The sequence below is a fragment of the Poecilia reticulata genome, chromosome 22 (genome assembly GCF_904066995.2).
Source record: "Poecilia reticulata chromosome 22, P_reticulata-male-v2, whole genome shotgun sequence".
Taxonomy (NCBI): Eukaryota; Metazoa; Chordata; class Actinopteri; order Cyprinodontiformes; family Poeciliidae; genus Poecilia; species Poecilia reticulata.
This window is the reverse complement of record NC_088851.1, coordinates 18023345-18039387: the sequence shown is the minus strand read 5'-3', so window position 1 is coordinate 18039387 and position 16043 is coordinate 18023345. Positions and strand designations below refer to the sequence as shown.

General features: G+C 39.8%; 1 protein-coding gene across 2 annotated transcripts in view; it reads right to left on the bottom strand.

The window, feature by feature from the left end:
- LOC103458532 (cysteine-rich motor neuron 1 protein) overlaps positions 1–16043 on the bottom strand; it is a 42080-nt gene that overhangs the window by 16094 nt on the left and 9943 nt on the right. Inside the window, exons 4-5 of one of the 2 annotated variants that reach the window (XM_008399428.3) lie at positions 7937–8179; positions 3166–3285 (exon numbers count right to left, since the gene is read on the bottom strand). In XM_008399428.3, the coding sequence (XP_008397650.2) occupies positions 3166–3285; positions 7937–8179 (363 nt within the window). Of the gene's footprint in view, positions 1–3105; positions 3286–7936; positions 8180–16043 lie in introns of both variants that reach the window. The other variant, XM_008399427.3, reaches the window with a different exon arrangement.

Sequence of the window (16043 nt, the reverse complement as noted above, 5' to 3'; positions counted from 1 at the left end):
GTCTGCAGCTGAGGCAGACAGTAAGAAGCAGGATATCCCGCCTGGGAGTCAATAAGATACTGAGACTTTCTTTTGAACGAGAGCCAGCGACAAAACACTTTTGAATATGGGAAATATAAACATGAGCTTAAATGTTTGCAGCACATTTATGTTATTACAAGTAAGATTTTCTAAAGTGCAACACAGGCAGGCTTTAAAGTTTCACAATATCTAGTCCCAGCAGAATCCACTCTAGTTTTTGGCAAACACTACAACTTCTTTGTTCAAATCTTAGCTTTGAATCCCCACGGTTCCCGGTCAAAGGCCAAGCCAGACTTCTAATATATCAATTTTCTCTCTGAAGAAAAGAAAGTGCTTTTCTAGATTTATTCATTAGCCTTGAGTAGAAGCCATAAAGTTTTGCGACAGTTTTAAAGTTAACTTGATGAGTAATTCTGCTCACTTTTAGGTAATGGATGACAGTGAAGGCAAGCTCTTAGTCTTGTTATTATTTGCCATTTTTAAACATCTTAGACACAATCTTAACATATGTAAATCTAAAACCATGGATCTTTCTGTTTTATTTTATGAAAAGAAAAGTTTAATGTGAGTATGAAAGACATAAATGTAGCAGTTTACGATGTACAAGAGCAATGCTGAAATTTTGATTGCTAAAATCCCATTCAGTAGACTGAGATTGGTCTAAGATGATTTTTATTCACTCAATGTATACCCAATGCCTTCATAAAGTGTACCAGTTCTGCTCTAACAAAATATTGATTTATGGCTCGTTGTAAAACCTCGGGTGCCCCCGTTCCCCAAGCCAAATTCTAGAATGGAGCAAATCTGATCTGGCATACAAGTATTTAATTTACACTTCTTCAAATTTTAGGGCAACATATTTTATAAATAACATCTTCTTAAAGAATATTAGGTGCAAAAAATTGATTCCCATTAATTATGGAGCAACTAAAGCCACAAACATCAACCTAGGTTTTCTCAAAAGCAAATCGCACTTTTGAAATGAGACATTTTTTAGTATGATATTGAGCAGATTAAAGAAAAGGTACAAAACTTTTGTTTTAATAATGTTATAAAAATATACAAATATTTGTGGCCCCCACGTGCTTTGGGCCTCATGGCAAAAAGTTTGGACACCACTGTCAAACTGGGTGTTCTAAAAGAGCATTGTGTGATTGATCAGTCAAAGGATTTGTTTATTTAAGCATTGATAGCCTTTATATAAATTGAAGTCAAATTGATTTTCTGTTAGAACAGCATTCAAATCATCCAAAAGACTCCACATTTCAAGGTGATCCTCCAACGCTCCAACTCTTTGCCTTTTATTCTTTCTCATGCATTTGATTAACTATAGGTATGCTGGCAGAGGCCAGTGTTGGCTGCAATCTCCATCCACAGGCTCCTGACTCACTATAATGTGGTTGCCAGATGCACCGCAAGACCTTTTCTTTTCCAAAGCCAAATTGACACAGCAAAGCTGCCTACCTGGCTTTGAGCGCATACCTCACAAATTAGAAATAAAACCGATCTTGCAAATCAGTGCTTACTAAAAGACTTATTGAATCCCTGGCTGGCTGTTTTTATGTGCCACATATGTCAAGAACTATGACAGGTGAGTGTATAAGGGAGCTATTAAGAAACGCTCGCTCAGGGTGAGTTACAAGACAGGGAATCATCATCTTCAGAGATTGGCTAGTATAATATTCTAGTTAAAAAAATATCTGTAGCTAAAGGATTTCAGAGAAAATGGTGTTGTAATTTTTATGTGCCAGTGGCTTGTGTTATTGCGCAACACCTCCCTCCCCTTCTCTCTCACTCTACTTCCCCTTCTCAGAGGAGGGAGATGTGCAGCCAGCTCTCCATCTAACGGGTAATTTGAGTTTTCTAAATCTGATGGGATTTACCCTGTTCAGAACTGAGTAAACTCTGTTTAAGCTGGCATCGAGAAAGACTAGCCTGGTTTCTAACGACCTCCCCCACCCTTCTTCACCCTGTGAATTAGCCAGATTGAGCAGCCTGCAATCAACTAGTTTCACAGAGCACACCTGTTAACGGTCGCTCTTTCTCTTTTTTACAACGTGCACTTGTTACTGAACCAGGTTGGTTTTAGTGACTCGGGCGAGTCCCAAGGGTGTTGTTTTAATTTTGGCTAAAAGCAACCTATAAAACATTTCTACTTTTTCCTCCCAGAATCAAACTTCATAGCTATTTTATGACCATCAAAGAACTTTAAGGTGACTCATTAATTGAATGTCCACAACATCTTTTAGATTTTCTTAATGCTAATTATTTTATTAGTAAGGCAATTTTGCAAGGGTCAGTACAGCTTAATTCAGTAGCAGAAATAATCAAATAAGTAAAATCAATAATCTAGCCTATCTTTCCCTAATGCTGACACTGAGAACTAAAAAAGGGAAACTTTAAGAGAGACGGACAGAGTTTGGCATTTTGAACCCCAGAACTGGCCTGATGATGAAGAAGGTGTTGCAGCAGGAGGCTCCCAGGCTCGACTTTTCTCAACACTTGCAACAACTTAAACATAACAGAAATTAAAATTCAAAAGAAGATCATGAGCATGGCTAAAGCAGTGTTAGGAAAGAGATCTGAAAGATCAATTGTAGCCTATGTTCTTTAAAAGTACTTACAGTTTAGTCTCTTATGTAACTTTCTGAACTTGCTTATAAGGTTTAACAGGGCAAAGCAAAGAAGATGTGACAGAAAATTGGAAAAGTAGTGCTCTAAGAAGTGGGCATCTGTGTCAATTTTATTCATCTGTAGTTTACGTGGATACGTCACTAACATAAATCGGTCTACAAAATATCAGTTTTTCAGATTAAAAAAAACATTTGGATACCACTGTAATTCTGTTTTTCAAAGTTTGCTATTTTGCAAAGCCTTTTTGAAAGTCTCAGGGTTTGGTCTCACTAAAAACTGAAAGTGAGTGGTGGTGGTGCAAGCAGAGCAGAAAATCAGCATTTTTTCAAAAATGCCAACGTTAATTTAGAAAAGGGCCCTGGGCTCCCTCATTAGAATAATGTGATGGTTCAGCAAAATCTTGAACTAAATTGACACATTTCAGTGAAAGAATGGCTTGGGTGTGTGTACCTATGCAAACGGGGCAGCACTCGCCCTCTGGAATGTAGAACTTTTCACAGTCCAGCTCACCACACTCGGCTTTGGAGCAGAAGGAGATTCCTCCGCGGCACTGACACAGCCAGCAGGGGTCCATGCGGTACACCTCTCCTTCTGAGAACTTTTTGCCATTGAAGACGCAATTTGGAGAGACTGCAAAGACAAAAATAGAGTTAGTATTAAACAAAATTTTATGTAGGAAGGACAATTATCAGCACACTGGGGTTTGGGAGTAAGTACACAATACTTCGTACTTCATGTTTAAGTCCAACTCATGACCACATTAGAAAAATTGTATAGATATCAGCAACCTCTTCTTCATCAGTGAGAGGCTGTCTGTCACAACTGTGCATGAAAACAATCTATTCCTAAATAAATTATCTTGTATTATTGATTGAATTGTGCAACCCAGCACTTGCAAACCAGATGAACTCCATCAGCGCCTTGGCCTGAATTTCTCCAACAGAATCCAAGCACTTAGAGCCTCTTCAAGAGGCATACTGTAACACAATTATCCTGAATTACTTCACCTTCAGAAACCTGTATTCAGTTTCTCTACATGGTCAACATGGTCATGCTGATGTGTCTATCAAAATGACATTTTACGCAACATGGTATGTTTTCATCAATACACAGGCGCGTCGCTTTAAATTAGAATGTGGCTATTCCATTAATTCAATTTGAAAATTAATTACAGAAAGAGTGTTTATTTCTGTTACAGTTAATGATTATGGCTTTTAGCTGATGAAAACCTCTCAGTTTCTTGCAAAATTTGAATATTACACAAGACCAATGGCTCTTTCCACTGGTCTTGTGTTGTCTTTAACCTTAAACAATATCCCATAAGTTTTCTAATCAGTGGAGCTCAGTGTTACCAAGATCATTACACATTTTGGAATGTTTGGCAGTGTGGTCAAGTAAAATGTCCAGCTGGAAAGTAAAAGCAGCATCTAAATAAAGTTTGGAGAAACCTAACACTAGATCACAAGCAACTTGAGCTCTTTTTTTAGATCATCATTTTCAATCCACAAGCTACATATGTTCTTTACACCTCGCAATCAGCTGAAAGGTCCTGACATGAAGTTGATCCTCCGATATTGTATCTTTAATACACCTGGGGAGTAAGTCCTTAAGCTGTAGAGACTATGAACTGGTTGACCAAGTCTGCATTGAGAAAAAGTTATGATCAAGCAATCCAATACAGGATAAAAACGGCAGCAAAGTCATGAACTTTGAAGACTAAGCAACAATCTGGTCTCTGGTTCTAGAATGGCTTGTTAAAACAAATGTAGCAATTCTAGCCCCTCTCCTTTAAAGGAGGGTTGCTTCATGGTCTTTTCAAAGCAGAAGCTATGCATGTTGCTTGTGTACATTTTTCTAAATAACTGTTTCCTCCCACTTAACTTTCCATTAAGATGCTTAACAGCCAGCTTTCTTTAACAATAACCTTTGTGTTACACCCTTCTTAAGTAAGTATTAATCACTATCTGCTCGATAACTGGTGTCTTTGGATAGTGCAGATCAAAACATAAAATCTCTAGATTAATATCCTTTTAGCGATAATGTAAAATAACTCACCATTTGAATGAACAGAAATTAATATCTATCTCTGTGTGCAGTGAGTTTTTGAATAGAATTACCGAATTTCACTTTTTGAAGATACTTTAATTTATTGATATGCACATGCATGTGAGAAAGTGTTACAGAAGACAACCTACTGTCTTAAGGTAACGTTTCTTGAGCCGATGTGGGAGTCTTTTGTAGTCATAAATGAGATCAGAGGTCATGCCTGCATCTGTACGCCATACCTTTAGGCGGAGACTCAAAAGCCTCCGCTCCAAATGACCCCATGCCTCCCGACAACCAGCGCTGTGCTCCTAATACGAAGCAGGTGGGAGTTGAAAGTAAAGCAGGGGATTTGTTGATCTTTTATTACTCTCCTTGTCCATTTTTCACCCTTCTCTCCCCTTTCATTCTCCGTTCCTTTTATCCCACTTATGTGTGCATTAGAACCGACCAGAGAAAATGCAATAAGTGCTTCGGCCCGGCTAAATCAAAAGGGAAGGCAATGGCTTTTTAACGCTCAGAGAAGCAATAGGAAGTCACTTTAAGGGGACGCTCACATGTGATTTCCTGAGCTTTTGTTAATGGTAATCCCTTAAATAACATGTGGAGCAGAGTTTAAATTCCAGTCGTGCTTTATGATGTTCGTTCTTCAATAAACTGATATGAGGATTTGATGTGGACATAGATAGACTCGAAAACAATGAGTCCATCTAAAACTGTAACAGTGGTGAGACCAAAACATTGTGTTTTCTAAAAAAAATGAATAATGGATGGGACATTTAACTTCTATCTTTAATGCATCTCCAAATCTTTTGAGGACAGCTGTTGGCTGCATGCTCAAAACAAGATCAAGTCTGCCATGGTGATCTCAACCTTATTGCTTAACATCAGCATGAATCTTATTGTCATGTGTAATGTGAGTAAAGGCTGACATCATGGGACGTTTTCTGCGAATGTGCCAACAAGAGTGTTAAGAAACAGCAGTTAAACAGGATCATCTGTGACATCATGTTATTGGTCCAGAACAGTGTTGGAAGTTGTAGAGACTACAACAGTTGTTTAGTCAGTAGAAGAATACCTTCCATTGTTTATGGAAGCCAAAATGCACTAAGTGCATTTGGTAATTGCACACACTCATCCTGGCTAAAAATGAGCCCCTCTCCCCAGCCATGGAAACAATCCAATCGTTCCAGACCACTAACGGAAATACAATACAGGGTGTGCTAAAATGTCTTTCATTGGAGGATGGTGTCTCAAGTGATTTAGACATGCTGTGTCAATGTTGCTTCAGAAAATTTACAGAGGGGGACTCTGTCTGTGCTTTTGTCCACTTCCCTTTCTGTGGAGCTTTCTGACACTGTAGGCAGTCATGCAGGGCCTAACGGACAGTAGACGCAACACAAAAGGCATCAAGTCCCAGGTCCAAAAAGCAGCGGACACTTGTTATCAAAACACTGATCCTGTGGCCCCCACGGCTGCCATTCAGCCCCCGCCGGCATGCCGGACTCGATTACCCTCCCCACTGGCAGACTGGAGCACATAAAAAGCATTCCCATCAATGAACTGTTGAACCTTTTCCCCTCTGGATGTGTGACCAGACAGGAACCCTTTGACACTGCACTCCTGTTCAGAAAATTCATAGCCTAAGCACTTTTCTGGTCACCAGGCTTGTTAAGTCTATTAATTCCAGGACACGGCACACATTTATACATCTGGATGGGCCAGAATGGGAACTTGTTCTGTTGGTAAAACACTGAATATTTGTTGGGAGGGCAGAGTAAACAGGCCAGTACCGCAGGTCCCCTCCCTGCTGGCGCTCGTGATTGCCTATATGCTCTACAGAACTCAAGATTTGAGAACTGTAGTTTTCTTTCCCCCCTGTTGCTGTATCATTTTCCCCCTTATATGTCCTATCTGTTTAGGTTACTTGGAAAAATTCCCAGTCTCTAAAGTAAGGGGTCAGATTTTTTAAGTGAGTTTTTGTCAAACGTTTATGAGGAGTTAATGTTGCTTCCCGGGGTCTCCATTCAGCATAAATGTGCAAATGTCATGTTGTGAACTTTTGTCACATTTGCATTGACTGTTTATTCACAAAGAAGCTAATTATTTGTTTCATACAAGAATTAGGGGTGGGAGGTGGTGTGTCACTTAAGGCTTCCCTGTGTGAGACATATGGACAACATAACATGTACATCACCAAAGATGCACAGTTGGGGTTAGTAAAGTGTAAAACCCCCAAAAAATAGAATCCACTTAAACTGTCTTAGTATTTTCCTTTTCACATCAACGGGCTTTAAGGCAGCAAAATAAAAAAATCCTTTGTGCTCAGACTCACAAGCTGTGTATGTCTTTCACAAGCAACTTTGGTTCTGTTCAACCACAGAGTTTTATTTAGTGTTATTCAGTTTTCAGTGCAACCTCATGGGGGGTGGGGGGAGTCAATTGTGGTCTGCTTTGCACGTTATTCAGAACTATCTATTTAGAAGACATTAAAAGAAAATTTAAATTACAATTGAAATAAAAGTGATTTCTCATCAGTATAGCAAAGCAGATTTTCCAATTAATGATCCGAAAGGGGGAAACACCAAGATCTCTCTAAATTTCTTAAAAACCAACATTGCTGTTTTCCTTCTTTTGCACATGATATGACTACCTTTTTTCTGCATATACACAGTCAACAAGCACAAAACAATCTTGACTACACAGTGATGTCCACTGAGAGTCCTGGTGGACCCAAGTGAACCACTATAGACGGCAAAATTAATGTCACATGCAGGCTTTGTTCTCCAGCAATTTCTGTTCTTAGCATGCGTTTCCAACAGAAAGATTATTGCCAACACGCTGCCTCCCTTTTTGATATTTGAGTGGTGGAAGTCCAGCTTATTCTTTTACCCTGGTCGTTAGTTTAAAATACCCAATATAATCTAGGTTGTATGAAATGAACATAAAAAATTAGCTATCTACAGCTGATAAGGTATTGGCTACTTATATTCTTCTAACAGAATCTTACTTAGAAAATCCTGAACTATTTCTTATAAACTCTGGGGGGAGATTGACTCAGCACTCCTAACAGTTCCAATCTAATCAGCAACTTTCCTTTTTACTATTCAGCAGGGGAAAGCCTCATGCAGGGGGGAATAATTACCTCCAGATCAATGAAGTACCTCCCACCAACTGTGCAACTGCTTCTGTGAAGGAGAGCAATCAAAGTGTGTGGTATGTACTTCAGTGGAATTACCTTTCTGGCACTCAAAGACGTCACAGCAGTCTCCTGGCCGACCGCTAGCCTGACTGATCAGAACAGCGTGCTGGCCGCTTGGACAGTGGGTTTTGTTGCAGGCACGGAAATCGCATGTGCACTGGGGCGGCATGGAGGGGCAGCACCCAGCAGGGGGCGTGTAGCTCTTGGTCAAGACTGACCCTTTGGGGCAAGAGGGTAGCTGCAGGGCAGGACATGTCACCCCAGCACACCTCAGTTCCTCTGAAAAAAAAACAAAAAAAAACATGACTTATGTTAACATTATAAATGTGTGCAATACCATTTTCTGGAGCTCTGCAAACACTGTTCTCGCAGAGGAAAAGGAGGAGACTGCTTCCACCATGTGAGGGTGCAAATCTGCGAGACAGCTGGCTGCTTGCAGTGTCAGTTGAGTCACTTTAGAAAGATGCTGCTGCAGAACTCTGCACGCAGTCATCAGATTCTCACTTCAGTCCATGGCGACTTTTACTGCAACCTGTCAGGAAAGTGAGAGCACAGGCAGCTCTCTCTGGACATGACACGGCTCCCCACAGATCCTGTCGACGCGACTCTGATCCCACTCTCCCTGGCTCGTATTGCCCACAATCCAAACAGCTTCTCATGCTCTAAAACCCAGTCATTAATAGTAGCCAACCTTGAACAGAGCTTTGCTTCATAGCAGTTTAAAGACTCTCCTTCACTTAGCATACCAGGCTGCGTTTGTCTATTCATCTGCAGAGACAATATAATGGCTCTGATAGCCCTTTTCGGGGGGGATGTGGTGTGCAGCCAATGTGGGCGGGGGGCTCAGTAGTGTATTTTGGAACCTGTTCAGGAAAATAAAAGTAGCACCCTCTTTTTTCAGATATTGCTTGAGAACAGTTTTATGCTTCCAAAACAAGGCATTACTTAACTCGAAGGGACGTGCTTATTTTGGTTCTCTCTGTTACTGTAATGTTACCAGGACAAAGAGAGGTTGAAAGCAGATTGATGCTCCAACTGTAACCAATCAGTCTTTCCTCATTTCCTGTTGCAAATACTGGGAACACGAAAGACACTTTTGCGATTATGAGCTATGATCGTGGATAACAATGAGCACAGACCTGCACCTCCAGTGAATAATAATAATAATAATAATAAACCATGACATTGACAGAAGAAACATGTGAACAAATGACTGCACTAAGTCAAACCAAACTGTTTATGATTTTGTTATGAGAAATGCTTGACAATCTTTGCATACATCTGGTTTTTGAGGAGAGGAAATTAAACAAGCTCGAGGTTGCGTAACACTGCTTGGGGTTGTGGTTCTGTAAAGTTTCCAGAGTTTTGTTGATGGCCTTCCTAAGACAACAGTGTTTTATGATGTGTCTCAAAAGACAGGTAAGCAGGTGGTTTGCTGCTCTATGCTGCATACAGCCAAAGAAAACTCAAGTCACTTTCTCAGGCATGTCCTTAAGAAGGACCCTAGAAACTGAGAAACTGTATGACTAAGGGTTTCTAAACCTTGAAGACATAGCTTGTATTTTAATTTTTTTTAAGTGGATTTCTGTAAATTTATTATTGGTTATTGGTTAATAATCGTTAATCATTTCAGTAATTATTAAGTAGTTTTTAATTGCAATTCATTAATCACAAATAATCACATTTTAATACAAAACCTATATCGACAAAATAAGCCTAAACCTTTTCAATTCAGAAACCGTTTTTGCTGCTACAGTGTTAGATGAAAAGTGGTATAATACCCATCCAGCTTCCAAGTGTCTCAGGAACCTCTTATAATTTATGTAACTTCTTTGTAAAAATGCAAAGAAGCAGCTTGTGCTGCTCCAATATGTTTTGCATTGAGATGGTATTTTGTGAAAGGTGTGAATGCGTAGTGATTGATTAACCTCCAGTATAGCATTGAATCCCTTCAATTTGACTTCTTACATTTCTCATATGAAACATTTTAATCTAACTTGTTGGAAAGTCCTGTCGATGAATAATTACTGTCCCTTTCATAAGCATAATCAGTGGGACTTCTTTAGTTTCCACACCATAACCCTCTGTGGTTCTACCGACTGGAAATGTTGAAAAGTCATCAAAGGTGTTTTTCTTGAACATGATGTAAAATTACTTCACTTCTTTTAGCCACATCGTATTACCCTGTGCTCCAAACAGCCGGAGAAATATTCAGTCTCTCTGGAATCTCTTTGAAATTACTTTCCAACTATAGAAATGTGAGTAATTTTTATTGTGATTTTGAGACTCAAAACCTTTTTATTCTTCATTAAATGTCAAAAGCCTTAAAAAATAATAAGAATAAAAAAATAGTCTACTCTCCTGCAATGCGGTTACCTGCCTGACCTCAAGTGAAGAGGTCCTTTGATTTGGTGGGTGGAGGGAACTGACGGCTGAAATTGAGAAGAAGCAAAACGCTCAGGGTTTCTGGCTCTGGATGAATACAGCAGGAGTGTGAAGTATCTGTACTGTACTGTTTACTCAAGCAACCTGGGAACAGAGAACAGAGCTACAAAGCTCTCATTGACAAACTCAGTTACTAACCGGTGTCATAGCAAAAGGAGGGAAACCCCTGGAATCAACGTTAGGCTACAACACTTTCCAGGGTTTTTGGCCAATTTTCTTGACTGAAATTAAATAAACTCGGAACTGCTGATTGCCCGATGTTTTATATAAAAAAAAAGTCTAACACAGTCCACTGCTGCTCAGTTGAACCACTTTTGCATTAGAAAGAAAACTCCAAGCTTTTTAAAATCCACGGAAAACACTTTCTCTGTATTGTGTGTGACTCAGAGGAGGCTGATTACTCTTTGAATCGCGATAATGGCCGGGGTTAGAGAGCGCTGGGAAAAGCAGCTGGCAGACACGCCATTGTCATTTAAATGAACAGAATTGTATCCTTCTGTGGAAATGCTCCAACCCTTGCAGGTCTAATTAATATATATATTTTTTTAGCTGGAACATTTTTAAACACAATAGCCAGGCACAGAGGTTGGAAAGAGTCAGCAGCAAATGGATTTTATGCTGCAGCCTTTGTGTTCTATCTCAATGCATAAATGGCTGTAATTAGTGAGTCAGCAACCACAGAATGAATCTTTGTAATACAATGGTGGCAACAATCCAACTTGCACAAACATAAATGAATAGATTTTGTATGCTTGATCATTTCTATGTGCATATTAAGCAGATGTTCTATTTTTTGGGAGGAGAATCTTAGAAAGGGTGGAAAGCTATCTTGCAACCACAGATTGATCTCTTATGTAAACACAGTTTATTTCTGGCATCTCCACAGTCCATTGAAGAAGCAAAAAATCCTTCACTCTAAATGGGTTATTTTGCTTCATGCTGGGTACAAGGAGCTCAGTCTTTTTCTCAAAGCAGAGCAACTCAACCGGGCAGAGGAGGCTCCGTTGACAGCCTGAGTTTACTCATGGAAAAAGTGCACAATGTGAGTTCTGTTCACCTACTGACTTTGGAAACAAATCAATGGAGAACAAAGCCCTCTCAGTCCAGCTGCCTTCCGTGGGTTCCTGGTCTGTCCTCAGGTTTTATAAAGTTGCCCCACAAGGGACACATCGGGCCGTCTCTCAAATTAAGTTGCGGGGGCATGGCCCCATGCCCACCAATGGTTACGACTGAGAAAGTCTGTTTTGTTCAACCTTGGTACATGTAAGAGGAAGCTGTCTTGGAGGCATTCAGGGCAAAAGGCAGAGGCAGGGTCATCAGGTAAAAGTTTAGTGAAGACTTCAAAGCTCCACTAGAGGCTGGAGGAAACTGGGAGCATGCATCCAGAAGCTGGCATCTCTGCGTTTCTTTTCTTAATGACTCCTGTTGGTGGAAGTTATTTAACCAATAGTAATGTGCTACTCCTAAGGATTGCCACTTCACACCCAGTAAGGTTTCCAGTTTAAATCTCAAAAAGTCCTCTCAGTGCACAGGATCTGCCACAAAGTTTTTCTCCGACTGTTTGAAATTGTACATGTTGGATTAATTTCATGCAAGTATCAATTTTCTACAGACTAGGTTTTTGTGCTTTATAAACTTTATTGTTTCAGTGTTGCAATAGATCTTTTTGTCAGTTGTTTGTATAGTGCAGTGAGGTTTAATATAAAACTTTTCTGACATAATGAAGGTATTTAATAAGACATACTTCAAGGTCCAATACATATGTTCTTAATGGGGAATGAATCTGAGGAGGTTTCTGCTAAACAACTTAGTTTTCACTTTTGCTCTGTTGTGCTGGTCAAACAATTGCTCATCTTCATGTTGCTCCTATTTTGTTGGGTATAGTTGCTCCTGGAGAATTTCTTGCTCCCGTACTACAAAACCCGCAAACTGGCGTCCTCATAGACCTATAGGGCAACATGCAGGAGTTTGAGTGTGACAGTTAGGGGGTTAATAATGGCAGTGTTTTAGGCAACATATTAAAAGAACCCACTCCCTTAAACAAAATGATCTCATGGTGCTTCCATGTCGACATGACATGGTACTCATGGTAGTGTTTACCTCTTCTTCTCCAAACAGTCCATTCTCCAGATGTCCTAAACTCTCTATATGGGACTTTATTTGAGAAAATCCCTCTACCCAGTCCAATCCTACTACTAAATGAAAAATATTATTCTGTCCTTGAAGTTTTTCTTGGAGATAAGAGTCTGCCCTTCTTGGCACTAGCTAGGTCAGCTTTGGAATATTTTACTGTGCATGTAGCAACACTTACACCTGTATGCTTCCATTGCTAAGGAGACAGCCTTGGCATTTGCTGAACTTTCTTCGGTGCCCTAAAGCTGTCACAAGAATTAGATGTTTTTTCGTAGGGATGCCAAGTTTGAACTTCACTATAAACTAAATTTGCACTGTGTTGTGCTGTCTCAATTAATGCTTGATGCCTTTCACACTAGTCATTTTCTTGAGTGCCCAGGATCATCTATTGTGATCTATGCCAAACAAAGATGTTCAGAGAGCTGTGTGGGCAAGATGCTAACTGCTTGTAATATTTTAACAGGAAAATAACTGCATGTTTAAGCAGCAGGAACTCCACTACTTAAAAAAAAAAAGAAATAGTTCATGCCATGATGGTTGCACAAGAATGACCTGACCTTAACCAGTGAATGAATGAATGAATGAATGAATGAATGAATGAATGAATGAATGAATGAATGAATGAATGAATGAATGAATGAAAAAGACATGAACATTGACATATTCCCATCGATTCACGCCTGTGTGTGCCCAGTAGCAGTACATTCCAGAGAAACAGCTCCTTGCTGTCAGATGGCACATAACTAGACCAGGGATGAGGAGTTTTCAAGCAAATCAGCCAGACAGTTGCAACACCATGTATGGTTGTGTCTGACACAAAATGCATGGGATAAAGCTTTGGCAAGGCTGCTGGAGGGAGTGTAAAGAGCTCAGGGCTGGTCAACCCCAATATTTTCAGCCTTCAGGGGGTAAAACATCAGCCACATTAGAAAGTTTGAATTGTTCTTTTAGTGCAGCATTCGAGTAATAGTTTTTGAAAACACTAGCCCCTTTTGCTCATCCCCTTGTTAAAATCATATAATAGAACATGAACCGTTGCTCAATGAGGATGCACACAAAGTAAAAGATTGCCACACCAAACAGCAGGCACATGTTGTTTTTCAGACTAAACCCTTATGTGTCGCAAATGTAGAAAACAACTCTACGAGAGGCCTTGGCTTGCAGACAGCTGTTTGATAAATTGTGGAAGAGGCAGTTATGTGGTGCATGTTTTGGCTATGGGATCTTTTTTCCTTGCAGAAAAAAAGGGAAAAGAATGACGATAAAAGATTTCGGTCAGAGAGCGACAGGAAATGGTTGAAACTCAGCTGGGGAACTTTTAAAATGTTGGTTCTGGCTGCAAAATAGAGAGTTCCAGGTAGTGATAAAAGTAGCAAAACTAATAATTGCAAAGATTAATATGAAAGAAAGACTTGGGAGTTATTGTGGGTTTTCTGGCTGCTCTTTTCAGTTCAAAATTGCATGTATTGGTTAGTGGCTGATAAAGTCATTGACTGAAAGCCTGAAATGGGAGATTTCTTTTTCTCTCAGTAGCCACACAGAAGCGATTCTCCCTTTTTTGTATCACTCTAATCTTATACTGTGCCTTTCAAGAGATCCTTCCAAAGTCTTTGTTGATGTAATTGCAAATTTCAACATTTTATTTAGAATTTTATGTTGTAGATCATTGGAAATGTACAAATAAAAATAGATTAATAATAAATAATTATGAAGCAAAAAAATATATGTAGTTTTTAGTTTTTTGCAAAGAAAAATGTAAAAAAAAATGTAAATCTTTAGCATGTATTTCTACTCATACTCCTTCAATTTGATACATGTAAATAAAAGTTTAGCTGTATCAGTTTACATATGTTTATTTGCTGACTCATGCGTTTTACATTAGCTAAATCTGACTGTGTGGCAAAGCTAACTAAAAATGATTAAATGCATTTTTTGACAGATAAATCTCGTCGTCCATCTGTGTTCAACCGAAATTCACTAGAAATATTTCTGTTCTGTGAAGGTTTGTTTTGAATAGCTAGCAAGAACCACTGCAAACCAAACAAGGATTGCAACTAGGCAGTTTGCATAGCATGTAGAGGACACAACAACATTATGATGGAAGGTGCTCTTAGAGGAAAACTGAACTTTTCTAACATGCTGCAAAACCTTATGTGAGGTGAGAATCTAACACTGCTTGTAGGACTGAATATACACCATCCTCACAATGAAACATGACTGAGCATCAGGTATTTTACAAAGAAGAACATACAAAATTTACATGTAAATGTTTAAAGCCAAATCCTGAAGACCTGGACGTCTAGTCGCAACATATTGATGCAGTGGGTCTAAATGCGAATGCATGCCACGCGTATTTGCATTCGTAAAACAGATTAAGAAAGTGACGCATTTTTTTCTTCCCATTTCTGTTACGCACTGGTTTGTGCTGGCCTATCATCTAAAATGTCAATAAAGTGTGTGGTTACAAAATGTGAAGAAGCTTTTGCAAGGCACATAATTTTGTAGACAAACCCTGGGAAAAGATGAGGCCGCGGCTTCCTCAGACGGCACACAAACAATCAGCACTGAGACGTCTCGTGCCCTCGCCAGCCGGTGTGGGTCTAGCTTGGCCAGTAATAGCTTTGGTCACAAAGAGGCTGCAGCCAAGCAGAACTAACAGTCCTTTCACAAGGGCACAGGGAGGCAGGACGGAGGTGGCAGACGTAGGCTAGCGGATTTGTGAGAGCAAGTTCAGTCAGTGCCATGGACATTGCAGTGGGCGCCACTTCCCCGACTGATGAATCACATGTGAACTACCAGATGTCTGGGAGGCACATTGCCCCATTTCACCCACTTTTTGGGCAACACTTCTAATGACAAAGCAGGGGGAGTAACTGCTTCTATTGTTTACATCTACCACTACTGTGATTATATATTAGCATCAAGTGATGTTGAAATGTTGCATGAATAAACAGAACATTCACAACCTGCGATCGCTGGCTCCACAACACGAGAGGAATTTCTCTGGAATAGCAGTCCGGGGCCTTATCTTCATGGAAATTTGTAAACTACTCCTGACAGTAAAACCACCAAACGCTGCCCAGCAATGGCCCTCGGGGGCTTGTACACAAATACCTTCACAAAATGGTTTGTCTCTATTTCCATTTCCTATCCTCCTACATCTGTCCTTTCTCTCCTACAGTTATCGCATCCTCCTTCCTCTCAGACATCTGGGTAAGACATCTGGCTCTCCATGTTGCTCCTAATTGTACACAAACAGATGACAACAGCACCCGTTATCGAATTGTATCACAGCATCTTTTGAGTGAATGAACGCAGAGCCATGTTGTTGAAGCAACAATTTGAAAACTAAAATCTATTGGACTTTCAGTGCCTTCCAAATGTAATCACACTCCTTGGACTGATGTTCCTCTAATCTGGAACAAGATTTCACAAAACCGCAAACATGCCGAAACACCGAGTTCCTTTAATAAATCAAGGCTAGCAACTCATTTGGACCGAGCTGCCTTTGATTAATGGAACATCATTAATTGTGGTCTGTATTCCAGCTTTTCACCACTTTCTT